Genomic DNA, 27,982 nt, shown 5'->3' with positions numbered 1-27,982 from the left:
ACAATTCTGTTATACCAGCCTCCCCACTTGTCCAGTCCACTTGTCTAGTTTGTTATTTAGTTTGTTCTAGTGGTTGGCTGTTAGTTACATTCTTCAAAGGATGACGTGGCCTTTTCTTGTACACTTGTATTCCCTTTATTTGTGTCTCAACATAGAACTCCTCTCTTTAATCCAAAACCAGCAAATTTTGCTTTCTGACTCAAAAAGATGGAAATGGGCACAATCAAGCATATTTTCAGTCAAAACTTTTTACAAAGGCATACTTTTTGAACTTAGGCAGCTTTTTTTTTTTTGATCAATAACAAACATTTCCATGAAGAAAAAAGATTAAGATGGAGCCAAACTTTCTTAACTCCCCAAGGTGGCCAAAAGCCATCTAAAGGAAATAAATTGCAGTTACAACTAAGCCCAAAAAACATAATCCCTACTTACCCGTTGTCTAGCTAGCCCATCAGCAAATGAATTTGCACTTCTCTATCCTTTGTCAGCCACTTGAACTTTCTCTTTTCATTGTTGTACTTCCAGAGATCATTGTTGTCTTTCTTTAACCAGCCCACTACTAGCTCAGAATCTCCTTATATGATCAGCTTACTAATCTTCAAGTCTTTAGCGCTTTTTACCCCTTCCAAAGCTGCCAGGATCTTAGCCCTAAGAGAGTCAACTACTCTAATTGGGCCTAAGAACAGAGCTATTACATTCCCATGCTCATTCTTTAATACTACCCCAATTCCAGGACTTGGAAGTCTTCTTAGCTGGGACTGAGCTCGCAATCTCTTTCCAATTTTTAGCATATCATCCACCGAGAAGTATATGAACAAATCTAGAGTTTTTAGCTAGTGTACAACCCTTATGTGGATCACTTCTAGCACATTTTCTGAGCTTCTCTCCTTGACTGAAAAAAATTCTTGTGTTTCTTTCTTCCCAAATAATCTAGAAAACAACAGCCCTTGCACATCTCCAAAAGATCCTTCCTCTTTTCGTTGGCTAGTTGAAAGAACAAGAAGCAAACAAGCTTTGCACATTCAGTCGAGGGTTCCACCTACACCCAAAGCATCTATTAGGTCTCTTTCTTTTAAGCAAATAATTTGTGTTGATTCTTTCCAGGAAAGCTTCCCAACAAGAACTCCCAACATTTGGTTGGATAGGTTGACACCAAACCTCTTTAACAGAGAAAGACAAGCCATAGTTTTCGAGGCGCCAAGACAAGGCTGAGGCACCTTGTTGCCTAGTTGCCTAGGCGACGCCTAGGCAATGGATTTTTTCAAGTAAAAAACATAGATCCTATGGTCCTTCCCTAGGTATCATAACCATATTTCCTTAATAACTATTCATAATTTTCATAAAAAAAGTACAAAGTTCATGTTAAAGTATAGAAAATCAACATATTCATGAGAAGAAAAAGAAGAAAGAAAAGAAGTTAGAAAAACTATAGGGGCTGAACCCTTATTTTTGTTATAGGAACAGAGAACAGAAAAATCAAGTTCTTCCTTACTTATTGGTTCAGGTTTTGAAGTCTTTGATGGTTCAACAAAGCTTTTAGATATGTTTGTGTTGATTAAACCCTAAGAAATAAGAACATAATAAAAAGAAATAGTATATAACACAAAATGAATATTTTAGTTTAATAATGTCTATTTTATAATTATAATCTCAAAAAATAAAGAATAAAAAAATATTTTATAATAGAAAGTACAAAACTGCTTGGAAATTAGGTGAGGCAAGCCTCCAAGAGTGCCTTGTCGCCTCAGGGGGCGCCTTGACAACTATAAGACAAGCCATAAGGAGCAACCGGTTGAATTAGGGCTTTAAAAAAGGTGGCACAAGTGAAAGAACCCAAAGGAAAGGGATCCAAATTCTGTTGTTTTGGCTTTGTGGGGTCCAAGAAGAGCCCTTCAAAATGCCCAAAAGAGACAAGCTACTTTCTACTTCTGTATCTTTGATGGCTCTTTTCATACCCAAGTTCCAACCAAACCCAGAAATCAAGTTAGAGGGTACAAGGAAAGTGGAGATGGATTCATTTTTAAGGATTGAGATAGCAAAGAGAGCTGGAAATTAATCTTTCAAAGGACATTCCCCAACCCAAACCTATCCCCATAACTTAATGAGATTGGATAAGTGCAAACCATACCTGATCCATGGGGAAAATAAAGGCAAAATAACTTGGATTGCTTTCCAAGGGGATGCCCTTGTAGTCCTGGCCAAAACCAAACATCCATACATTATCCGCAAGCCCATGAATACTAGCAACTATAGCCCACAACTTTTCTTTTTCTAAAGGGAATCTCCATAGTCACTTTCCTAACAAAGCCAAGTTTCTCTTCCTTATATTCTCAATGCCCAAGCCTCCAAACTTCTTATTTCTGCTCACCATCTCCCACCCAACCCCATGGTCCATTTTCTCCTCCCTTGGATCCCAAAGAAAGTTTTTCATTAGTTTTTCCCATTTACTGGCCACCCATCATAGTTTTAAAGACACAAAGGCGAACTTAGGCGACAAGGGAGCACTTGGTTGCCTAGTCACCTAGTATCTCAAAACTAAACATATTTTTCATACTGTTTCTAGGCCTGTGTCTCAAATATAAACCTTTTCTTCTGTAAATATCTCAGAAATAACCATTTTCTTCCTACTGCTTCAAGGATGGTGTCTTGGAAATAACCATTGCCTAGTAAAAGAAGAGGCTGCTCTGTTTTAGTCATAGAAAAAGAAGGAAAAATCAACAAATAAGGAAAAAAGGACGGAGCCCCTGTTTTTTTTTTGTCTCAAAAAAAGGAGAGAAAACAATAAATGAAGGAGAAGGGGTGAAGCCCCTATAATCGTTTTAAAAAAATGCAAGAAAAAACTTGAAAATGATGACCATTTCAAAAAAAAAATCAAATGGAGAACAAAAATTTTAAGGGGCAGAGCCCCTGTTTTTGTTCCAAAAAGGAAAGGAAAAGAATCAGAAATTTAAGGAGAGAGTTCTTTCTTATCCCGGAAAAAGAAGGTGCTGATCTCTATTTCTGTTCTGGAGAAGAAGAAGAAGAAGAAGAAGAAGAAGAAGAAGAAGATGCCGAACATACCTGTGTTCGACTGGTGTTATTTGTTGCTTTAAGTCTTCACTCTTTTAAGCCTTTGAAGTCTTCAAAATCTTCTAAGTCTTTGAACTTCAGTTCTTTATCGCTTGAAAAATCTTGAAGTCTTCAAACTCCATTGAACTTCAGTTTTTTATTTCTTTTTTTGGTAGAGCTTTGTATCATTCGAACCCTAATATAAAAAACTCACAAATGCATATTGATTTATGAAGTAATAAAAATGATATTATGGCGTAGCATGGACTATGCTAATATTATGAGATAAAAATATAAAAATATAAAAATATTGTAATATAGTGTAAGGTTTGATGTAAAATTTATTGGCATTTAGGTGAGGCAAGCAATAAAAAGCACCTACGCCTAGGTTCAGATCTTGAATATCAACAAGTAATAAACAAGCAAGTTAGCTAAAATAGACCTAACTAGGGTGATTCCTTCTCCAAAAGATAAATAAATTTTCTTCCATGAAGCAAGTTTCTTTTCAAATCTCCCTATGATTGGACTCCATAAGCTGTCTTGTTGAGGATTGTCTCCTAGCGCAGACCTAAGTAATTTAGAGGCCAATTAGACACTAAGCATTCCAAAATGTCTACAAATTCAAAAATTTCCTCTTCCTCCACATTGACTCCCACTATGCAATTTTTCTCAAAATTCGCTTTTAGATTCAACATTTGCTCAAATAGTTGTATTACAAGTTTCAGATTCCTAATCCAGTTCAAATCTCCTCCTTCATAAAAAAGTATTGTGTCATCTACAAACTGCAAGTGAGTAGGTGGCATGTTCTCCCTGCATTCTCCATCCTCTTACTAAGCTTCTAGAATTTGCTCTAGAGATCAAGTTCCCCAAAACTTCTGCAACTAGGGTAAAAAAGAAAGGAGAGAGGGGGTCACATTGTCTTATTCCCCTCAATGCCGAGAAGAAATCCACCACTATCCCATTTATCGAGATAGATTAATGGCAAGTCCTAACACACCCCATCACCCATTTGCACCATCTATCTTCAAGCCCAAAATTAATCATCACCTCCAGCAAAAAGGACCAATCTACTAGATCATGAGCTTTTTTCTAGATCCAACTTTCATACCACTCCCTTTTCCCCTAATTTATTGAAATCCTCCACGCTCTCATTTGCTATTAGAATTTGATCTGCTATCCATCTTCCCCTCACAAAAGCTCCTTGGTTATGTGCTATAAGGGTGGAGAACACTTGTCTGATGATCCTATTCAACAACACCTTTGCAATAATGTTGTATACACTGCTCACCAAACGAATTGATCTATAGTCTCCTAGATGGGTAGCTTCTCTCTTATGGGGAGTCAAAACAATAAAGGTGGAATTCAGCCCCCGGTTAACTACTCCTCTTCTATGAAACTCATCAAAAACGAATATTTGATCCTCCTTCAATATCTCCCAACAATGCTGATAGAATGCCATTGTGAATCCATCTAGACCCAGTGCTTTTGATCTATCCATAGAAAATACAGCTTCCTTTACTTCTTCCAACTCAAATTTTCTCTCTAAACATCCAATCCTAACCTCGAGCACTCCATCCCCTCTAACCATAACGATGGGGATCGGTCCAAGAATTATAAGACATATTCTCGCAAGAAGGCCTACAAACAGGTTCTGATTTGTCATGGGAAGACTCTTTGGACTTGGACTGAGCTGGTCAGGGGTATTTCCGTCATTTTAACTAGTCCTATGTGGGCCTGGGTCATAACATCTTGTTCCACTGGTTTAGTAGGCCTTATCTTTCAATTTTTAGTTTATTTACATTAGTAGATAGAAAATTATTGTGTTTCTTGATGTGCAAGACAAGGAGTGGCATTTTTGTAATTATAGTGAACAGTATTCCGAGCCACACAAATCACTCTATAAATAGATGTATTCTATTCCTTTTTGAAGCTAATGAATGAATGAAGATTTCTTTTGAGCCACACAAATCCTTAGGATCTCATAGTTTGTTTCAGCCCTACTGCATCAGTTTTGGTATTAGAGCATCAGGTTTCAAATGGCTCATTACATGGTAGAAACATGAGAGGAAGATTAGGTGAACAAGCTAAAGAAGAGTTGTTGCTTGCACTTATTCGGAAAACCCTAGAAGCTCAAGGCAAAGTATTGATGGAAGAAAAACAACACCGGTGTTCACATGGAGGAGCTGAAGCAGAGGGTTCTAACACCAATAACCCTGTTGGTCCACATGTGAACCACCCACTAAGGACTGCCATCAAGCCTCTAAGGTCTCGAACTCTACAAACTCAATGTACTTTAAATGATTTATATGATGAGTTGGTAGAGCTTTCTAAGACTAATAGAGACGACTATTAGGATGATATTACTAGTAAAGTAAAAATATGTTGGAAGGGTTAGGATCCATATATGGATGGCTGAACCATGCTAGATGGCTGGGCGAAATTTCAAAAATTGTTAGGGTCTTTCAGAAATAAAAGACATAAATCATCTGGAAGCAGCAATTCCCTTGCTAAGTCAAAGTCTGAGGTGAGAAAAAAGTTGGGGTCTTTTCCTAAAGCTCAAACTGAAGATACTTTGCAGAGAGAAGAGGAAAGACTGTGAAAAGATGATGATTCAAGGGAAGGCAAGGAAAAGGAGGAAGTTCTAAAGGAAGAAAATTCTGAAGAGGAGCAGGAAGGTAAAGGAAAAATTGTTGATAGAGTTAGAAAGGTAGAGGGCAAAGTGGTTTTGGACAATGTAGTGGAAACCAGGGTCCAAGTACGGAAAGCTTTAGGAATTTTGGTTTTAGGAGGGGAAGATACGATGAGAAAATTGTTCTGGGATTTGGAAAAGAGATATCCGCTGAACAAAGAAAGTTCCGAAAGGTAGTCCTGATTGGTGTTTTTTGCAAACTTATGTAATGAGTTGAGGACTTTTAGGGGAATTAGTGGTTTTATTTTTGGTGTTGTGTATGGGAGCTGAATTTTGGTACTGTTTTTTCATTTTCTTGTATTTCATGAGAAAAGATTCTTGTAATTAAAAGGGGTGAAGGGTCATATTGTTGTGGGTCTTGGCTGGTCATTATGGGGGATGATATCTTGTCACCAATTTCTATTCTCTACTTCTTTAATAAATTTTTCTTTTTCATTTATTGCCAAAAAATAATATATGAAGGGTACATTCTTGCTTCATATATACATGAGCAAACCAGCATGGTTCAAGTAAAACAACAGAATGTACTTATTTGTCATGTGTCCAGACATATCACCCTTTGAATGGTACGCTTGTAATGATTCTTTTGAAGATAATAGATAGTTAGAAACAGCTCAGATGGAAACAGTTCCACTTCTATTCTCATGTGTCCAGACATATCACCCTTTGAATGGTACGCTTGTAATGATTCTTTTGAAGATAATAGATAGTTAGAAACAGCTCAGATGGAAACAGTTCCACTTCTATTCTCATTTCCATATTCAATCCTTACAAACATCCATTCTCAAACACTTCTGCACCAGGAGATGACCATTTCAGTGAGATTGGACAACAGATCTTAAAAACTGATTTTCAGAGGTCAGATCTTGAGCCTTTATAGTTTTACTTCAGAACACATGCCCCATTTGATCATGAAGGAGGTCGGTTATCCATATCTTTTAAGTGTTTTTTCTTTAATTTATTCAACTTCATGAAACTAGTCCTGCAGCTCTCTAGAATTCCATGTATGTCAACTCAATATGGTTATGTCATTAGGGTGTGCTTTATTCCCTAGCTTGTTGATGATTCTATCATTCTTTTTGGTCTATATTCTAGAATACAAGTTCAGAGTCATACATGCATATAACTATTGTTATAGTGCTTTTTATTGCTATTTTTATTTTTTGGCCTTTTGTTTTGATGTGATGTTCAAATTATGTATTGTTGTTCAGTGATCATAGTTTTCAAGGCGCCAAGGGGAGGCTAGGCGACAGGGGGGCGCCTAGTCGCCTAGGCAGGTGCATAGGCGATGGATTTTTTTCAAGTAAAAACATGTATCCTAGGGTAATTCCCTAGGTTCCATAATCATATTTCCTTAATAAATATCCACAATTTTCATACGAAAAGTATAAACTTAAACTTCATGTTGAAGTATAGAAAATCAACATATTTCAACATATTCATGAGAAGAAAAAGAAGAATAGAAAATGACGTAGGCTAGTTTGGCCCAGCCCATTTCGGGCTGAGGCGTCCAGCCCACATGCGCCAAACGGGGCTCGATCCAATGTAGATGGGGCTACCCTGCACCAGCTTCACGGAACCAATCACAGGACACCGTGCGGCCTCGCGGGACCCCCGCGCCCTGCCCTCGTATGGCTTCCATCTGGGCCATCCGAGCCCAACTACTCCTAGGCAGCTCCAACTATAAATGGAAGGCACCTCCCACAGGGTAAAGGATCTAGAACCTCCAAGACTTAGCATTCTTCTTACCGAAGACTGGGTGTTTAAAAGTAACATCGCCTGTGTGCCTCGACATCAAACCTTCTACTTGTGCGGACACTAACTTGACCATTAGAGTCCTCACCTCGGGTCTTCATCCGAGGCCTCCAACACTTCTTTCCTTGCAGAGCAAACTCGTAGGGCCCACTTCAGACCCCTCGTATGCCCAGCCAAGCATCCAGACTTCGTCACCAACCCTTTTGAGATCATCCACCTCGGCCCCTAGGCCTCGGTATCCTCAACACCCAAGGTGGTCTGCCTCGGCCTCTAGCCTCGACCTCGACATACCCCTAACGATCATCTACACGCCCTCGGTCAGGACACCAATTCTTAGGAGTAAAATTACCGTTTGCCCTCAGCCAATCCGAGCGACAACAGAAAATTCAAAAAATATAGGGGCTGAACCCCTATTTCTGTTAATAGGAAAAGAAGAAAAGAAAAGGTGGAAGAAGAAGAAGAAATTAGTATATAAAAACACAAAATTAGTAAAGAAAAAGAAGAAAATGTGTTGATTGGACAAAATTTTATGTTCTTTCTTACTTATTGGTTCAGGTTTTGAAGTGTTTAAGGGTATAATAAAGCATTTAGCAATGCTTTTGTTGATTAAACCCTAACAAATAAGAAAATAACAAAAAGAAATTAGTATGTAAACACACTAAATGAGTATTTTAGTTTAAAATTTTCTATTTTATAATTATAACCTCAACAAATTAAGAATATAAAAGTTTGTTATAACACGCTATAGAAAACTGCTTGGCGATTAGGCGAGATGAGACTCCAAGGGCGCCTTCTCGCCTAGGCGCCACCTTGACAACTATGCCAGTGATAGCCATTGTTACTTGCTCTACTGGGCTGCATTATAGAAATATTATTTTACATTTTAAGGTAATAACCTTGACAAATTTTCTTCAAAGAATTTGCCTTATTTCCCCTGCCCCCCACTCCCTATTTACCAGCTTTGTCTTTGTTAACTCTTTAATTTCTTGCACGATCACAAGGGTAGGATCTCCCAATGGATGACCCTTGCCTCAATTGAATAGGGCTGTAAAGTATTTGAAATGTCAAATATAAAATTTCCAGAGAAACCAGAAAGAGCACTCAATTATAATACAAATAAAGTGGGAGAAGTAAAGCCTGCTTACAAGGTGGTGAAACATGCAGTGAGCACTTGTTGTAAGTATGCCATGTATCAGAACCAAGGAGGCAACCTGCTCGAGATCATGCCTGGGCTTTTACTAATGCCTGCAAACACCTTAACTGCTATGTCATCCCCTTTCTAACATTGTGGCCCCTTACTGGTGCCTGAAGCTTTACAAGCCTCTTCAATGCCCGGAAACCCCCCAAAAGTGGTGGACACCACTGAAAAATTAGAAAATCAGTATATTAGAAAGCAGGAATAGAATAATTCCAGTCCCTAGGTAACCAATCATTTCATTTAAATCAAGCATACCTGAGCAGAGCCCAAGACATGACAAAGTAGAACTTGTAAAATATGATCCAATTTTTAGAATATAACTGCATAATTTGATGACAAGATACAAAACTACTTTCATAAACATATTACATATGTTGGGAATACATTGAAAACACCAGCTTTATTTGAAGCCACAAAAACTTATTACCAATACCACACATGTTCATCGCAATTCACAAATATTAGCAACTTTCAGATAGAAACCTAACTTCTAATATCCTAAACAAAGCCACGAAAGAAATATGGAAAATATCATTGAAGAAAAAAGTTGAAAGTGGTTCATCTTATTATTTGCAATCTTCCACTTGTTGAAAATTATAAGTACTTTAATCATTTTTTTACAAGAAACTTGCAAATCCAAATGAGAGGTACCGATACCATTAATGGTGTAAAGCATCTAGTACAAAAGCAGGTCTGTTCCAAACATTAAGGTCTTGGTCTTTAACTTCAGTATGGTTAGAAGGTATTAAAAAGTTATTGTAATGATTCAAGAGGGAAAAAAATGCAGAAAAGTGATCAATTTATAGAAGGTTATATTAAACCAGGTTGGAATCTAAATGGCTCCTTCCAGGGGGGTTCAGGTTCCAATATACCCACTTCTCAGGTTATTGCGCCCCACATATGTAAGGCAAGAAATAGGTCATTTAGACACTTAAGATAACCTTACCTAGCTGTCTACCATATCTACACTTTTAATTCACAACTCTTTTGTTTGCATCTGTTATGTTTTCACCATCTTTGGTGTTTAATCCTGCTAGTTTCATTCTTCTTAGATCTGACGCTTGGCATCAAAATACCTGAATTTGATGCTTTAGACTTCCTACAGTGATGACTGGATTCCTCTATTTTACCTTTAAGTTTTGTTCTTTTTTTATGCTATAAGAACAAACAACTCTTCTTGTTCAACTTTCTGCTCCTGTTGTTTTTTTTTTTTTCATTTTCTTACTAATTTCTCTGCAACATTCTCTGGAACTAAATTTTTAATGGTATGGACTGGGGCAGTAACAGTTTTAAAAGGATTCTTTTAGGATGGGTTCAGTATTGCCTTAAATATTTGATGGGGTGAGTTGATTAGTCTCAAACAACAATAGGGTTTGTGTTAAGATAACACTGAGAAAAACAAATCAAAAGAGACTCTCAGAAATACAAAATTGTAATTCAATTACATCCCAGAAATTAGCCCCTGAACCTAAGAAGCAAACTTAAGCGAACTCCGGGGGGAAAAACACCCAATCTGCCACATACTCAAAGATCACCACAGACTTTCCTATCTTCTAATGCTTGTCTTTGAGCGCTATCCTGATCCTCACTTCCAGATTGTCAGATTGTCCAATAGATGTCAAACGGGATGCAGCTCCACACCACCTAATTGAAGCCGGAAGACTCTTACAACCCCCCCCCCACAATTTTTTCTCTTTTCATGATTTTAGCTCATGATTCATGATCTATCATGCTTATTTTAATTCATGATTTATAATCTATCATTGAAACATAAGGTATATATTCTAACAGCTGGTATCCAAGAAATTTTAAAATATCATGTTACATCATACATTTAAAATGTAAGAGGTGACCAGATTTCCTAGTCCAATGCATACCTGCTTTCTGAATATAGGTTCATGCATAAGCATTGTCAGCTTTAGTACTTCCTTGTCATAACCCAAATGTCCATCTGTAGTGGGTCTTGTCAAGAAATTATTGGTGCTGCCCACTTCTCAAAGAACTAAAAGGGGTAACTGAAAAGTGCGAGGTGAGGCACTAGGGCCTAAAGATGAGTGAGGTTTCCAGCCTCATGAGACTTCTTTTCTTCCAAGAAAAACAAAACAAAATGTGATGAAGTACAGGAATATGCATAAGAAATGACTACATATTATGTGGTGAGAATATATGAATGGAATAATCATAACAGAAGCATATTTTTGACTATTTTTCTTTTTTGATAATTAACAAAGACATGTGCATTAATTGCCATAAAACCAGTGACTCTAACCAGTCCAGGCTAGATAGCAGGAACTATACAATGGATAGCCTTGAAATGACCAAACACTAAATAAAAAACAAATTTGTATATTACAGATCAACCTCCATCTGCATTTTCTTCACAGCTCCATCAACTGAAGAAGGAAACTGAATTCATAGGTATGATTTTGTAAGCTAAACTATGATCATGGACCCAATAAAAAAGTATGATAAGTTTGATTCTTTAGTTGGAACCACCAAAATGCAATATGGAAAAGAATGGAGGTGGCCTCCAAGAAGAACCACCAAAGAGCAATATGGAAAAGAATAAGAGTAGTCTTTTAGTGCAAGAAGACTAAAAGAATGTGTTTTCAGTATCCACAACCATGGCATATATCTAATCAAAGAAAATTAACAACAAACAAAGATGAAGAGAAAGAAAAGCACAGTAGTGAAGGCAAAGTTATTACAAAACTAATAAGGTTACACATGGTAATAGCATATAGGTTTTAATGGTTGCTGAGGCCTAAGGATCAAAGAAAGAATGGATTCATGAATCTCTTCCTGAATGAATTCATCAAAAAAATAAAAAAAGAAACTCTTTCTGCATGACATAACATAATCTACAGAACTTGGGGGAAGGTAAAGTGCAAAAGCTATGGCATTGTCATTGATACCAGATATGGAAGTAATTTTATCTCCAAATAGTTTACCACTATGTTGTGGCTGAAGGCCTAGCTTGTTCCTAAACCTTATCTAGTGGGATGGTTAGGAGGGAAATGCACTAAAAGTTCAATTATAAATGTTTAATTTAATTTTTAATTAGATGAAATGACAAAATTTGGTCTGATGTTCTTCTATTAGAAGTATGTGATATTTTGTCAGGGCACCCATGGAAATTTGATAGAGCTATTTCTCGAACATGTAGGAAAAATACCTATAAAATAAACAAACATGAAAGAAAGATCAATTTGGTTCCAAGTTCCAACTAAGGGTAAGGACAAGGATATGATGCTTAAGTAACCACAGATGTTTTGTATGAGATAGAATAGCAGCCTTCACTTAAACATGAGAATAAACATAAGAAGCAACAAATCAAGAAATCCTCAGTACCAAAGGGCACAAAATCATGCTATGATACATAACAGTACTAAAACTCAAGTTTGAGCTTTTCTCCAACCTGAGGGCACTAATGGAGCCATGTAGCCAATGGTCTGAAAAGAAAACAAAAAAGAGAGTGTCTTATTCTGCAACCTCAGTCAATGGGAAAAAAATCAGGAAACAATACCCAAGAAAAGGTCTAGTAAAGCATGGAAATCTGTGGGATTGAAGGATTAAGGAGTCAAAAGCTTAATTTACAAGGAAGTTGTATAACTTGAAAGGTTCAATACATTGCTCTATTAAGATCATTTCAATGTAAGAAATAAGGCAAGTATCCTTAAGTCTTTCGGGGACTTAAAAATGTATTCAAATTCTGGGAGAATTGGTAACAGCAAGTCATTAAGGTCAAGAATATTCTTTTTTCATTGAAATAAGGTTAGAAAAAGAGAAAGATGGAAGAGTTATAAGAGAGAGAGTTAGGGCAAAGTTACTCCTACATGTCTCTCTCAAATGAGAAAGTTGTTTTATATTAAAACTAGAATATTAAAACTAGAAATGCCCAAGTTACAAAACAGACCCCAATAGGGCACATACTACAATCCCTCATTTCTCATACGCATTACATTCTGAATATTCAACACCTCTGTAGCTTCATTGAAGGGTTATTTGGCATTTAAGGAACTGGTTTTATAAGTCTTTGTTCCTGGTTTTGCTTCAGGCAGTAGTCTATAGTTTATATTATTGTGTGGCTTTTTCCTTTTTATGTGAAAAAAATTATTAAAATATGGATAATAACAGATACAAGTATCTCATGGAGAGGCACGAGCTGCTACCTCTCCAGACAAGCTAAATCAAAAATAGACTACAAAGATGCCCAATACAATTGTTCCCTATTTGCCCCTTGCTTGGCTAGACTATCAGATATAGCATTAGCTGACTCCCCACCAATTGTATTCTGACACAGATTTCTTGTCAGCCACCTGCATTTCTTAAGTTCATTATTAAAATACCATATCACAGTTTCTGGGTTCTAAGCCACCCCACAACCACCTTGGAGTCACCTTCTATTATTAGCTTTTCCACTCCTATCTGTGCTGCAAACTGCACCCCTTGAAGGGCAGCTAGTAGTTCCACCCTAGTGGAGTCCCCGGCGCCTAATGGGCCTGATATAAGAGAGTCACATTTCCACTTTCATTGCTTAGAACCTCTCCCATCCTAGATGGACCTGGATTACCTTGACTGCTGCCATCAAAATTCAGTTTCAAGAAACCTTCAGGAGGTGGTGCCCAACTCAAACGCACCTTCTTCACAGGGGAGCAGCTTGTCACTACTGCCCAATTCCTCCAGAGATCATTAAATGAAAATTAAAGAAATAAGTCCAGGACTTTCAGCCACAAGATAGCCCTATACAAAATACACCCCTTCATCTCTTGCTATCTTGGAAAATCCTGGCATTCCTTTCTTCCCACACTTTCCATAAAAAAGCTGCCCTTGCACACCTCTACATAATACTTCCTCTTCGATGACGCCAAGTAAAGAAAAAAGGATCAAAGAGAATGCTTACCTCTGCTGGCCTATTCCACCTACACCCAAAGATCAAAAAGAGCCAATATCACAACTCTACTGTCACAGAACAGGAGATTAGTAAATGGTAACAATCCTCACCATGAGACCTGCAAAGAGTACACCAATTAGGTGAGATGCAAAGTATAGATCTTCTCTTTTGTAGATTATCCAAGGTGTTAACTTTCCCATAGATCACTTACTAACAGAATGCCAACACCTTAGGGGGAACAGGCCTACACCAAACTTCCTTAAAGGGGAAAACTTATTGGAATGAAGAACGACAAAGGGCCTTAAAGAAGGAAGCACAAGAGAAATGACCAAAGGGTAGAGATGTCCAAATCCTTTTGTCTAGCTCAGAGGGGTCCAAATAGACGTTTTTCAAGAAGACTTAGAAGGTTGGTTAGACTCTCAATCTCCCCATCCCTAAAGCCTCTATAGAACCCAAAGTCCCAAATTGATGCCAAAGGAGATGCTAGAGGGTTAAGAATTTTGACACAGGCTCTTTTTTATATCAAGAGACAATTAATAAGAACATAAAGAGGTCATTCAAAGGAGCCTCTCTGTTGAGGGCCCGAGAATAGGATCTCGTCACGAGTCGGTCCACGGGGAAAATCTCTTGTTTTCCCTTCTTCCTTCCTGCTCTTGATGAACCTATCTTGGCGCCTTGGTGATTTGTTCAAGAGATCACCAACTCTCCTAACTCACTTCTTTTAACTGAATATTCAATATCTTTATTCAATACTGGTATCTCCTTAAATAGAAAATTACAAGAGTCCTAATCTTAGGGAGTCTCCTTGCTGAATAGGGAGACTTCCAATTCTATCTTGCTAAGGATAAGATAAGTTAATCCTAATCTGATAATCTACTAACAAGATAAGATAAGAGCAATAGAATAAGATAAGAACAATAAGATAAGAACAAGCAAGATGATTCAATCTAATCTGGATGAGACTGTTGTTGCCGAACTGGGTAGGATGAGAATCATTGAATCACTGTTGTTGCTGACGGTGGGTCAGGTTCCTGTTGCTTCCAGCGGCGATGGCACGTCTTCCCGAGGAATGTGTCCATAACACTCTCCAACCCAAATGTCTTCCCAAAAAGTGACTAAATTACCATCACACACATCATACCTAAGAAAGTTGCGAAATTACGGAAGAATACTGTGAATTGCCTTCCAAGTTGTTGCCAAAGTTGCTTAACAAGATATCCCAGCATCCCACCCGTTCTCTAAATGTCTAAATGACCATGAATACTTCCTACCACCTCATGCCAGTCTCTCTCTCTCTCTCTCTCTCTCTCTCTCTCTCTCTCTCTCTCTCTCTCTCTAAATTCCACCTCCACAACCACTTTCCCAATAAAGTTGTATTCTTTTGCAATACATTCCCTATTCCCAACCCTCCCTCCTCTTTGCTTCTACACACCACCTCCCACTTTAACAGATTATCTTTCCTACTTTGCCCCTATTCCCAAAGGAAGTACCACACCAATTTTTCAAGTTTCTTGGCTTCCCTAAAAGGAATCCTAAAGATAGGTGAAAAATAGGTTGGTAAGTTAGCAAGGGTGGCTCTAATCAATATGATTCTTCCCCCCAAGGAGATGCAATTCTTCTTCCACAATGCCAATCTCTTTTCTAACTTCTCTACAGCCGGAGCTTACATCAAACTAGGGGGGTGCAACCATGCAACTTGGTTACCCAATTTGAAGATTTTCCACTACATTGGCTAGGACCCTTTCAAAATTAACAAATTCTCAACCTAAGCCTGCCCAAATTGCACCCTTGCAGCAAACTCACCATGGAATTGTAAGTTATTTCTTGGTAACATTGAGCTTTATTGATATGAATAAAAAGAATAATTAGTGTTAGAGAATGAAAACCTATTCAGGGACCTTACCAAACAGCTTAAGCTTTTAGGTTGAATGGTTCTTTGATATGGTATCAGAGCCTGTTTGACCAAGTGGTCTAGTCTAGTGTTCAATCCTCATTGCCCCCATATAATTAATTAAAATTCAGTACAAGGTATGGGTGGGTTTGTGTTTGTCCACACTTCAAGCCCGATAGGCTTTCACATGAAGGGGTGTGTTAGAGAATAAAAACCTATTCAGGGACCTCATCAAACAGCTTAAGCTTTTAGGTTGAACAGTTCTTTGATAATTACAAAGAAAATTCAGGCTAGCAATACTGCCTAACTTGTGGACATGACTTAGTGCAGTTACTTACATCAAGAGGGTCCCACTGCATAGTTTTCAAAGTGTCACCTAGGTGACTAGGGTGCCTCACCAAATGCCTTGGCTTATAGCAAGTAGGTGCCCATCTAGGGGACTAGGCACCCACTTAGGCGAAAAGCACCTGCCTAGGCAACAAAAAAGACAAGGCAGGCACATTATCATAATATCATTTATATTGATGCATCTTATTAATATGTGTTTGAATACATTCTATTATATACTATATATCATTCATACTTTGTTTTAGTGTTTTATTATTGAAATTTAAAAGATCAAAGGGTTTTGAGGAAAGAAAGAATAAAAGTATAAAGAGATTTCTTTTTTCCTGCCTAGGCAACAAAAATGACATGGCAGGCACATTATCATAATATCATTTATATTGATGTATCTTATTAATATGTGTGTTACATTCTATTATATACTATATATCATTCATACTTTGTTTTAGTGTTTTATTATTGAAATTTAAAAGATCAAAGGGTTTTGAGGAAAGAAAGAATATAAGTATAAAGAGATTTCTTTTTTTGTACTCTCCCTCTCTTCAATTAAATAAAGCAGCAACTGCATCCTTTTTTTGTATTTTACATTCCATCTTGAATTTTTATCATATAAAGCTAATAACCTTCTTTAATTGCTAATTGATATGAAATTGTTCTATTAAATACTTATTATAGTAGTATTATTTTGAAAATAATGAAATTAATATATTTAAAAGATTTTTGTCTTTTAGATATGATGATTTGACACATTTCTAGAGGAAATTTAATGTTTTTCTAATAAAGAGAGTTGCTATTTTTTCAATTGATATGCATGCTGAATGGTATATAAAACTAGGAATCTAGCCAAAAGTCAATTCTTTATATTCAAAGATTCTTATCGCCTAGGCAACTATGTGACTAGGTGCACCAGTGTCACCCAGAATCGCCTAGACACCCTGACAACTATGCCCTACCGGCCACCAAAAGAAGTGCACTCCATTAACCCCCTGTATTTCCATAGCATTGACAGATCTGTGCACCCATTTGGCCCCTGATGTTTACACCCCTGCATATTGATTTGATTTCTTTCATCACATCCCTGTACTGCCACAGAACCGAACCCATTTGTCCTAGCTATTTGATAACTAATTTAGAATCACCTTTTCTTTTTGATTGGATAATTTAGAATCACCTTCTACTTCCAAGTTTCTGTAATTGAAAGATCCTGCCAATTCCACTCCTTGAAGAGCTACTGCAAGTTCAGCCTCAATGAGCTGCAAGTTCAGACTAGAAATCCAGCTCCTAATGAGACCCACTGCAATATTGATTACTGCCTCCTCTGAAATAAACTTGTTATAAAAAATTCTTCCATTCCTTTCCTGCCATAGGGCCCACAAGACCAGGGGCACAACAGCCCAGCATGTTGTCCCTTTCTTAGACATACCCTTGATCCGCCAGCCAGCTAAAAGATACCTTACTGAACCTGGGCAAGACCAAAAAACAGAAATTGCCTTGAACAAGTGTTGCAAGACTCTGCAAGAATAGTCACAGAACAGAAATAGGTGATTTAGAGATTATGTTCCTCTGTTACAAAGAGGGCAGAAAAAATGTAGCAAGCTTACTCCCTTTCTAACCAGCATCCAACAAAATTAAGCTCGATTGTGTTCAAATCAGGGGGCTCATAAAATATGCCAATAGTTTAGTGGCTGAAGAAGAATTTACAACCCATTACCATCCATCGTGATATCATCCATGGTAAAGTGGTGAAAAAATTATGTCTCAAAAAACCCAAAAGTAACCCTTTGACCATTGTACTCTCCTCTCTTAGATTCGTTTTTGCCGTATTTATAGCAAGCTACTGCAAAGTTCTTAGTTGTTTGCAGATTCTATTTAGAAAAGGACAAATATGTGCAGCCCTGTGACAACATCACAGGCACAATATTGGAATTTTATGTTGCTTCTGCTGTTGAAATTAGGGAAAATCTCTTAAACTAACCCTAAGTTTTAGGAAATGGACTAAAACTTCCCCTACTGTTTGCAAAGTCCCTTAAAGTACCCCTAGCTCACATATTGGGAACAACCCACTTGATATTTCCACCACCAGTGTAGTACCACACCATTGCAGGATTCAAGAAGAGATGTACAATGTCAATCTGTGGCCCATCCAGTACTTGTACGCAAACATGATGACACAAAACTCACAAACTTCAAATTTGGGACCAAATTCCATGTTGTGCACATTCCTCTTTCCTCACCCCTCAAGCTTTCACCACACCATTGCAGGATTCAAGAAGAGATGTACAATGTCAATCTGTGGCCCATCCAGTACTTGTACGCAAACATGATGACACAAAACTCACAAACTTCAAATTTGGGACCAAATTCCATGTTGTGCACATTCCTCTTTCCTCACCCCTCAAGCTTTCACATTGTATTTAAGTATTTTAACTTTCTAGATCACTGTAGTTTAGTTCATGATTTGAAAAACTGTCTAGGAGGTGCTGTTATTGGATTTTAGCTCAAAATAAATTTTACCGGCTTACTTCCAAAAAAAAAAAAATACAAAGATTTACAATATGCTCCAAATCTGTTAAGCAATCAGTATGTGCTTAACCCCATAAGAAAAGCATCTATGTTCCATTAAATTATATAATCCTCCAAAATAACTGCTTACTTATTACTGCTTGTTTGCTCTTTTTTTATCAGCAAAAATTCATTCATTCATTAATCAAAAAAGAGAAAGATCACAACAAGAAATTGTGAAAAAACTGTCAAACCCAATACAAGACAGACCCAGCCAACTGTGTTACAGCCTATCTTACAACTGAGCCCATTATATATGTTGTTTTTTAACCCCTTGTTTGGCTAATCCATCTACTAAACTATTAGTAGATCTCCTAACCAACTTGATTTGAATTGTCATATCTTTTGATAGCCATTTGAAGCGCCTGAATTCACTTCTAAGTTTCCAAATCACCCCTTCACCTTTCTTTAACCACCCGACTACCAGCTTCGAATTACCTTTTTTTTATCAATAACTCACAGATTTTATTAAAATTAGAGAGAAAAAGCACAGGTACAAGAAGAGGGAGATAAACACTCTTATCTCACCTAATCAAAACAACAAAACAAGAGAACAATTACAAGATAGCCCAGAACAAAGAGTCCCCTATATACCCCTTGTTTAGCTAACCCATCAGCAAAGGAGTTAGCACTTCTTTTAACCCAACTCAACTTCACCTCAATGTTCTTGGTTAACCAATTAAATTTCCTCTTCTCATTGTTGTAGCTCCAAAAGTTAGCAGTATCAATTCTCAGCCAATCCACTACCAGTTTAGAATTGCCTTCTATGACCAAATTGGTGATGTTCAGTTCAATTGCCCTTTGAGTTCCTTCGATAACAGCTGAAATCTCAGCATTAAGAGAATCACCCAATCCGATTGGCCCCGAAAAGAGAGAAATTATCATTCCCTCCTCATTTCTTAAGACACTCCCAATACCTGATGGACCCGGATTACCCATGCTACTTCCATCAAAATTAAGTTTAACAAAACCACTAGGAGGAGGAGCCCAAGAGGGTAAGGATGTGTCTTTGACAGGAGTTGAACTTGCAATTTCCTTCCAATTTCTGAGCAGATCATCCTCTGAAAAGTCTTTAAAAAGAGCCAAAGACTTCAACCAATGAAACACTCTGATCTGAATCAGCTCCAGAATTTCTGGCAGTATTCTTTCCCTATCTGAGCAAATTCTCCGGTTTCTTTCTTCAAAAATAGTCCAGCAAACAGCAGCCCTGAGACATCTCCACATAACTCTTTCTCTTTTTTTCGACTAGCTAAACAAGGATGGAGCAAAGAGTCTTTGTACATCTGGTGGAGGAGACCAACTGTGTTCAAACAAAGATGAACACCACTCCCAAATGTGATTCATAACAAAGCAGGAAATCAGTAAATGGCAATCAGTCACACCTTCAACCTTGCATAGAACACACCAGTGGGGAGATAAACAACTCGTAAGCCTCTTTCTCTGAAGGAGACCACAATTGTTAACTCTATCCAGGATTGCTTCCCAACAGAAACTCCCAACCTTCGGAGGAATCGGTTTGCACCAGACTTCCTTTACCGGAAAAGGCTGCCCTAACTGACCCAATGGATGAACTAAGGCTTTGAAATAAGAAGCACAAGAAAAAATTCTAGAGGCTGTTTAAGTCCAGACCCTTCTATCTGATTTAGAGGGATCTAAGAAAATACCTTCTAGAATATTAAGAAGAGACAAAGGACTTTAAGCCCATAAGCCTAATTGGGAGTATGTATAAGGTAATATCAAAGGTCTTGGCAGAAAGAATCAAAAAAGGTACTACCTTCCTTGATTTCTCCGAACCAAGGGGCATTTGTGTTAGGAAGACAAATTATTGATCAAATCCTTATTGCCAATGAATGTGTGGATTACAGAAAAAGACAAGGAGAAAAGGGTCTGATTTGCAAACTGGATTTGGAGAAGGCCTATGATTTGGTGGACTGCGACTTTTTACTGGAAGTATTGAGCATCAGAGGATTTGGAGAAAGGTAGTGCATGTGGGTTAAGGGTTGTATCTCTTCATGTCACTACTCCATTCTAGTAAATGGGGTAGTCAAGGATTTCTTCCCGACAAAGAGAGGATTAAGACAAGGGGACCCTCTTTCTCCTTTCCTTTTCACCCTGATACTTGATGTGTTGAGTGTCCAGACTACTAGAGCTGATGCTAGAAATTTGATTAGAGGGTGGAGAGTAGGGAGGGAGGAAATAGTTGTAACCCACCTTCAATTTTCCGATGACTTGATTCTCTTTTGTGAAGGAGATCTGGAGAAGTTGGAAAATTTAAAGGTCTTGGTAGAACATTTTGAAAAGGTCTCCAACTTGAGAGTAAATTGGAATAAAAGTGTGTAGCTAGAATTAATAAACAATAAGGTCAGGTGGCATCGTTGGCTAGATCTCTAGGTTGTGAGGTAAGTGAATGGCCCCTTAAGTATTTAGGCTTACCTTTGGGAGGAAATCCGAGGTCTATTAGCTTTTGGTACCCAGTCTTGGAAAGATTCTCAAAAAGACTAGCGGGTTGGAAAAGGAACTACATCTCTTTGGGGGGTAGAATCACTCTAATTAAGTCAAACACTAGCAAATTTGCCAATGTATTTTTTGTCTACCTTCAAATTGCCTGTTAAGATTGCAAACCAGATTGAAAAAATAATGAGAGATTTTCTATGGGAGCCTGGAGATACCAAAAAGGATCATAGGGTAAAATGGGAAGTGGTGTCTAGAAAGAAAGACAAAGGGAGTTTAGGGGTTGGAAATATTAAAATAAGAAATGCAGCTTTGTTAGGCAAATGGCTATGGAGGTTTCCTGAGGAGCAAGAAAGTCTATGGCATAAGGTGATAAGAAGTATTCATGGAACGGCAGCAAATGGATGGGACGTTGGACTCAACCCAAGAGCTTCGCGTTTTTCCCCGTGGAAAGATATTGTCGGTATCTTGCCTTTCTTCTCTCCTTTCATCAAGTATGATACTTGTGTGGGTAATAAGATTCTTTTTTGGGAGGACTTGTGGATTGGGGAATCTCCTCTTAAGGATAGATTCCCAAACCTTTATTCCCTTTCTTTGAAAAAATCTCAATTTATCTCTTCTTTTCTTACTTATGGGGATTCTTGGGATCTGAGACTAAGGAGAGGTTTAAGGGACTCAAAAGTGGATTCAACAAATGATATTTTTTCTCTTCTAAGTTCAGTTTTTCTAGACCACTCCTCTCCGAACAGTAACATTTGGGCCGAAACTTCTACAGGTAGTTTTTCTTGTTCTTCGTTTTTCAATGCTTTGGTCCTTCCTTCTAACCAGGTTTCCTCTTTTCCTATTAAAGAAGTTTGGAGCGCTCCAGTCCCCCCAAAAGTAAGGGCTTTTTGTTGGGAAGTGATTCTCCAAAAAATCAATACCTTGGAGATGCTTCAAAGAAAGAGACCAAATTGGTGCTTGTCACCTCATGTCTATAGCCTTTGCTTGAGGAATGGTGAGACGGCGAATCACCTATTAATTTCTTGTCCTTTTAGTGCTCTAATTTGGGATTGGTTCTCCTCTCTCTTTGATTGTAGGTGGAATCCTCCCACACGTATAACGGATTTATTTGACCCTAGCTTTTTCTAGCAACCAAAGAAGAAAGGAAGGGTGATGTGGAGAACAACGAGGGCAGCTATCTTGTGGGCAGTATGGGAAGAGAGAAACAATAGGATTTTCCATGGGAAAGAAAAATCAGCTCCTAAAGTTATTGAAGGGACCACCATCAAGGCAGTACATTGGCTGAAAACTCTTGACTTGTTCAAGGATGTCTCTACAGATGATTTGATTAGAGGCTAGAGTATTTTAGCAAGATCTTCTACTTCATCACCTACCATACAAGCAGTTTGGTCCCCTCCTTTGCAGTGTCATGTCAAACTGAACTTTGATGGCAGCTCTATTGGGAACCCCGGACCTTCTGGAATAGGGGGTGTGTTTAGAGATGCAGAAGGACAAATCCTAGGTTTGTATTTTAGTCCAATAGGTGTGGGGGACTCGCTTAGAGCTGAAGTTTTGGCGCTCCTCCAAGGGCTCAGATGGGCCAAGCAATTGGGTTTTCAAAAGTTGGAAGTGGAGGGGGGTTCAAAATTAGTAGTAGGTTGGCTGCAATCAATTAGTTTGGGAACGTGGTCCCTTAGACAACAAGCAAGGGAATTATTGAGCCTCATAAGGGAGCTGGATGCAAAAGTGTATTGGTCTAGGAGGTCAGCAAATGCTTTAGCTGACAACCTAGCAAAACAAGGGGTGAATCGGGAGTTTTTGTTTTGTGCAGTGTTGTAAGATTTTTGTTATTCAGGGGTCACCTTTTCCTTTGAAAGGTGATAGTTGCTTCTTATGGTTTTATCTAATGAAAGTTACCGTTTCCTATCAAAAAAAACACATTAAGAGACAGTACTATTCAGTTCTGACTCACTAACTACTCTTCTAAGACCCAAATTCCACCTAAACCCTGAGGAAGCTTGTGATGGCACCAAGAAACTAGATATAGGCTTATTTTTCAGATTAGATAAGGCAAACAAAGAAGGGAACTGATCCTTCAAAGGAGAATCCCCAATCAAGACTTCTTCCCAAAATTTAATGAGGTTACCGAAATGCAAATCGTACCATGTCCATGAAGTGAAGAGAGGCAAGGAAGCTTGAATAGATTTCCATGTAGAAGCTCTTGTAGTCCTAGTCGAAATTCCAGCATCCCATCCATTACTTGCAAACCCATGAATACTCTCCACAATCTTTACCGACAACCTCTCTTTCTCTAGGGGAAACCTCCATAACCACTTACCCAACAAAGCCACATTCCTCTTCTGAATATTCCCTAACCCTAGTCCTCCACATTCTTTGCTTCTGCTCACCAGATGCCACCTAACCCTATGATCTTTTTTCTCCTCACCTGGGTCCCATAGAAAATCCCTCATTAATTTTTCCAACCTTCTGGAAATCCTCTCTGGCATTTTAAAAACTAACAAAAAATATATTGGAAGGTTGGCAAGGGTAGATTTTATCAGTGTGGCTCTCCCTACCAAGGACAAGTAATTCCTCTTCCAAGAGGCTAGCCGCTTCTCAAATCTCTCTACCACCAAATCCCAGAACTTTTGTCTCATTGGATTATCCCCAAGAGGCAACCCCAAGTACGTCACTGGCCAATTGGACACCACACACCCTAAAATGTCTACACACTCTTCCACCTCTCTCTCCTCAAGATTTATCCCTACTATACAACATTTGTCAAGGTTCACTTTTAGATTAGACATTTGCTCAAACAGTTGTATGCTAAGTTTCAAATTCCTAAACCATCTACAATCACCTGCTTCACAAAAGAGGATTGTATCATCCGCAAATTGCAAATGAGTAGGTACCCCATCCTTACCAACTCTCCAACCTTTTATTAGGTTCCTCGAGTCTACCCCAGAGCCAGCCTTCCCAAGACATCTACTATTAAAGTAAACAAAAACGAAGATAGGGGATCTCGTTGCCTTCAAGAACCAATCTATTCTCATGTCTCTAGCCATCTTTACCCCAAATATTGGCAGCAAAGAATTGTGCACTTATAGAATCACCTTGCTCAACTGGACCTGAATACAAAGCACGTATAATGCGACCCTCATCTCTTACCACCCCTCCAATTCCTGAAGGACCTGGATTGCCCAGACTACAACCATCAAAGTTCAATTTCAACCACCCACCCATTGTGGGAGATCACACCTCTAGGGATTTTTATTTCCTGGAGGAGGATCCAGCAATTGTCCCCCCAACTCCTAAAGAAATCTTCTACCTTAAAGTCAACAAACAACTTCAAAGTCTTCACCCAAAAAGCTACTTAGTGTTATATCAATGCCTCCTTGCACCTCTCCTCAAAAATTCTTGAGTTCCTTTCTTCCCATAATGTCCAAATCACCGCTGCCCGAGTGTACCTCCATAGAATCCTGCCTCTCCTAGATATGCATATCAACACAAAAGGGCTAAACAACCTTTCCAAGATTGCCAAAGGATTCCACCTAAAACCACAAAGAGAAAAAAATATAAATAAATAAAAAAACATTCCCAAATATAGCAAACAAATGGACAAGAGATTAAGAGATGAACAGCAGTCTCACCATGCAACTTACATAATTAACACCAATTGGGGGATAAGGACTAGTTTGGTCTTTTCTTCTACTATAGATCATAATTGTTAATGCTACCATGGAAGACTTTTCAACAAAGAGCACTGACCTTAGGGGGAATTTTTTTTTTGAAGAATAAAATATAAATTCATTAGAAAAAGGAAAAAAGAATACAATAGGAAGGTGATAAGACATCACCCGAAGAGGAAACAAACCCAAAGAACCCAACAAAGATCTGAAGAGTCCCATACTATAACCCAAAAAACCAAAACTGACAAAACTTTAAGATTCTCTTAAAACAATCTCAAGCAAAAGCCAAGGAAACAACCCAGAAAATCCCCTTGAGAGTCAGCATCAAACTTTAAGATTCTCTTAAAACAATTCTCTTAAGATTCACCTTCTCTTCCCTTTTCCTTCTTTCAACCACCTCAAAGGCCTTTCTAGCAAGCTCCTCACCACCTCAGAAAAACAAACCCAAACTCTTTCCAATCGTGACCTCTCTACCCAACAAATTCTAGAGAGTCCCACACCATGTCCTATTATCAACTCCATCGTTGTTTTGCATTGTCTCGCTCTTACCAGAAGTAGAGTCAGCATTATTCAATTTGTTCTTTTGTTGCTCCTTCCCTGAATGGGAGGTCGCTGGCTGGATTTACACCGTTCTCCCCCTATTGTCAATGCCAGATGTCCTACTGCCTCTTAATCTTTTCCTCTTATAAACCCATTTGTAGTTTTTCATAGGTCCTGCTACCGCCAAACCAAGTTTTAGCTAGAGAATATCTTCGTCACATGCACTGCGTTATGATTTTTCAAGCTATGTGATTTTTTGTTGATCGCCTCGCTTATCAAGTTCTCTTCCTTCTCATCAAGCTTGCTCCTTCGGCCTAGATCAACACCTAGTCTTCCTGCCTTCACCTCCTCAAGTTGAAAACAATCCACATCGTAGCTCTCCCCCAAACTCCCCATGCCTTCGCCATCACCTGTTTCCCCTTTCCCCTTATTCTCACATTCTCTCTCATGCTCATCACCTACAAAAAAAGGAAGAGGGGGAATAGGAAACACCAAATTTCTTTTATAGGGAATGAGGGATGAGAAGCAGTGGCAATAAGAGCCTTGAAAAATGATTTACAAGAAAACACCCCAACATTATTTAGGGCCCAAGCTCGATTATTAAAATCCTCTACATCCATAACAATAGAATCCAGAAGGTGCAACAAACTGGACGTAGAGGAGATTTTTTTTTGAAGAATAACGTAGAGGAGATTTTTGACTCCCTAAGATTCCTTAGTAAGACCCATATTACAATTCAACCCAGTATGTGAGGGATGAGAGAAGAAAATCAAACAAAGACTTTTATTTGAGGTTGGAAAGAACAAACAAAGAGGGATAAGCAACTATCAAAAGAGACCCCCCAACCCAAACATCTCCCCAAAACCTTATCTTCAAACCCAAAGCCAAACCATACCTCACACGATTAAGGAAGAGAAGGAAACCATAAATAGCTTTCCAAGGTGCAGCAAGAGTAGCTCTGTGCAAACAAGCAGCACTCCATCCGTTGCTTGATAGCCCATGGGTACTTGCCACAACCTTATGTCACAACCTCTCATTTTCCACAAGAAATTGAGACAACCACTTAGAGAGCCAAATTTTTCAAACTCACATTACCAATTCCCAATTCCTCTTCTTCCTTCCTTTTAGTCACCTTTTCTAAATGGTCTTTTTTCCTTCCCCCAACTCCCATAGAAAGTCCCTCATTAACTTATCAATCCGTTTCTCCTTGTTTATTTAAGAAAAAAAAAACCTAATATACAAAATAAATTCGACTTTCTATTATAACATAATTTTGGATAACCAGGATAAACTTTTTAGATAATTTTGCAATCTTCTGTATGCATAAGATAACAGAATCTCACAGTTACAAGGTGGAATGGGAATATTAATTTTGTAAGCAATATTAAATTTCAGTGCATTTTTCTCTTAGTAACCTTCTCCAACTGTTCTTCTTAATGGAAAGTTTTAGGTGGAATGGGAATATGATGGAATCTTCATTTGGATCATGCAAGGTAATGATCCAGGTCCTGTAGAATTAAACAATTAGTAGGATGTTGAAAAGTCATAATCTCAGTTTAATGGGTGACCTAAGAAAGAATGCCAAGAGAGCTATGGTTTGAACAGCTGATGATTTACTGAGCTGGAAGGATTTCCTCAAAGGCCTCAGGATAATTCTCCTTGATGAACACTTTTTTTGCAGCTGAGACAAAATTGAAGCTCAAAGAAATGGACTATATTGGTTAGCCACATAAATTTCCCCTTCATTCTTAGTTTTAGGTTCACAATTTATTTCTCCTAAACTAAAACTTGGCCGGGTTTTTGCTTGTTTTTCATGTTTCAGCTAATTCTGTTTTAGTATGTTTGATACTTGTCTTCATCCTTATAGTCATCTCACAACACCCCCATTACTCTAAATTTTTACTATTTGATTATTCATAGAGAACATGGCTTTGGATTTTAGTTGGTGCATGCATTCTAATAATAGATAGAGATGGTGCAAACTTGGGCAGGAGCTTTTTTGAAAAGCTCAAAGGATCAATAATTAAGCTTGTAGCCTCACCAAAATAATAAGAGGCAGTTTATGGCTTTACCCTTCTTAATTAAGGATTCAAAAGCCTTCTTTTTATCAGCAACTCAAGAAATTTTTATTAAGATTAAAGAACAAAAAGGTACAACAAGAAGTTGTTAGGGCAAAGACCCTTTACAGAAAAGATCCCCCTACAGAATTAACATTGAGCCCAAAACAAATGCTGCCTATGAATTCCTTGCTTAGCTAATCCATCCGCCAACAAGAAGTTGTTAGTCAGTCATGGTTTTTTTCTTTTTCATTTTTCTCCATTGTAACCATGGTTTAAAATGTCCTAATTTCCCTAATATTTCCATGACAGATTTCCATATCCATGGGTAGTGACACGAAAATTTACCAAAATCAACATATTACCCAATGAACACTGCCAGCACTATGTGGAGCACAAAAGATAATTTCCACGACATGTTTCCATTTCCACTTCCATGGGTAGCAACATGAAATTTTACTGGAATCGGCATATTCCCCAATGAATACTACCAGCATGATGTAGAATACACGAGATAGTATTATAACATAATTTGGTGAAACTATTGTAGACATGTGGAGTGACAATGTTATTGTCCGCCTAACTTACATGATTACCACTTTGAGCTAGCTCATATTCATTTCAAACATGAAGTATTAGTTTTTAGTTTTTATAATAGATTATTTGGTTGATCTATTACAACCATTTGCATTTTCTATGAGTTTAAATTTTGCTTTAACTTATTCTATCATGAAGCTCAACATATTCTTTTGTCACCTTGGCTCCTTAACTTTGTGTAATGATTTGGAACAAGATAATAATTTAAAAAGGTTTGCCTATGCTTCTTTTATTATTTCATAAAATATCATTCTTATGTCTATAATTTTCACAACATTTCGACA

At 38.0% G+C, this 27,982-nt stretch overlaps 1 protein-coding gene across 2 annotated transcripts in view; it reads right to left on the bottom strand.

The window, feature by feature from the left end:
• LOC148874196 (uncharacterized) overlaps nt 1–26,345 on the bottom strand; it is a 36,517-nt gene extending 10,172 nt beyond the window's left edge. For both annotated transcript variants that reach the window (XM_088964554.1, XM_088964552.1), the window contains exons 1-2: nt 10,568–26,345; nt 8,638–8,854 (exon numbers count right to left, since the gene is read on the bottom strand). In XM_088964554.1, coding sequence (XP_088820680.1) covers nt 22,756–23,880 — 1,125 coding nt within the window. In that variant the 5' untranslated portion in view covers nt 23,881–26,345 and the 3' untranslated portion in view covers nt 8,638–8,854; nt 10,568–22,755. The remainder of the gene's footprint in view (nt 1–8,637; nt 8,855–10,567) is intronic.
• Nucleotides 26,346–27,982: the final 1,637 nt, after the last annotated feature.

Source organism: Nelumbo lutea, chromosome 1 (assembly GCF_056320005.1).
Source record: "Nelumbo lutea isolate HS-2025 chromosome 1, American lotus-T2T, whole genome shotgun sequence".
NCBI lineage: Eukaryota > Viridiplantae > Streptophyta > Magnoliopsida > Proteales > Nelumbonaceae > Nelumbo > Nelumbo lutea.
This window is presented reverse-complemented; position numbering and strand designations above follow the sequence as displayed.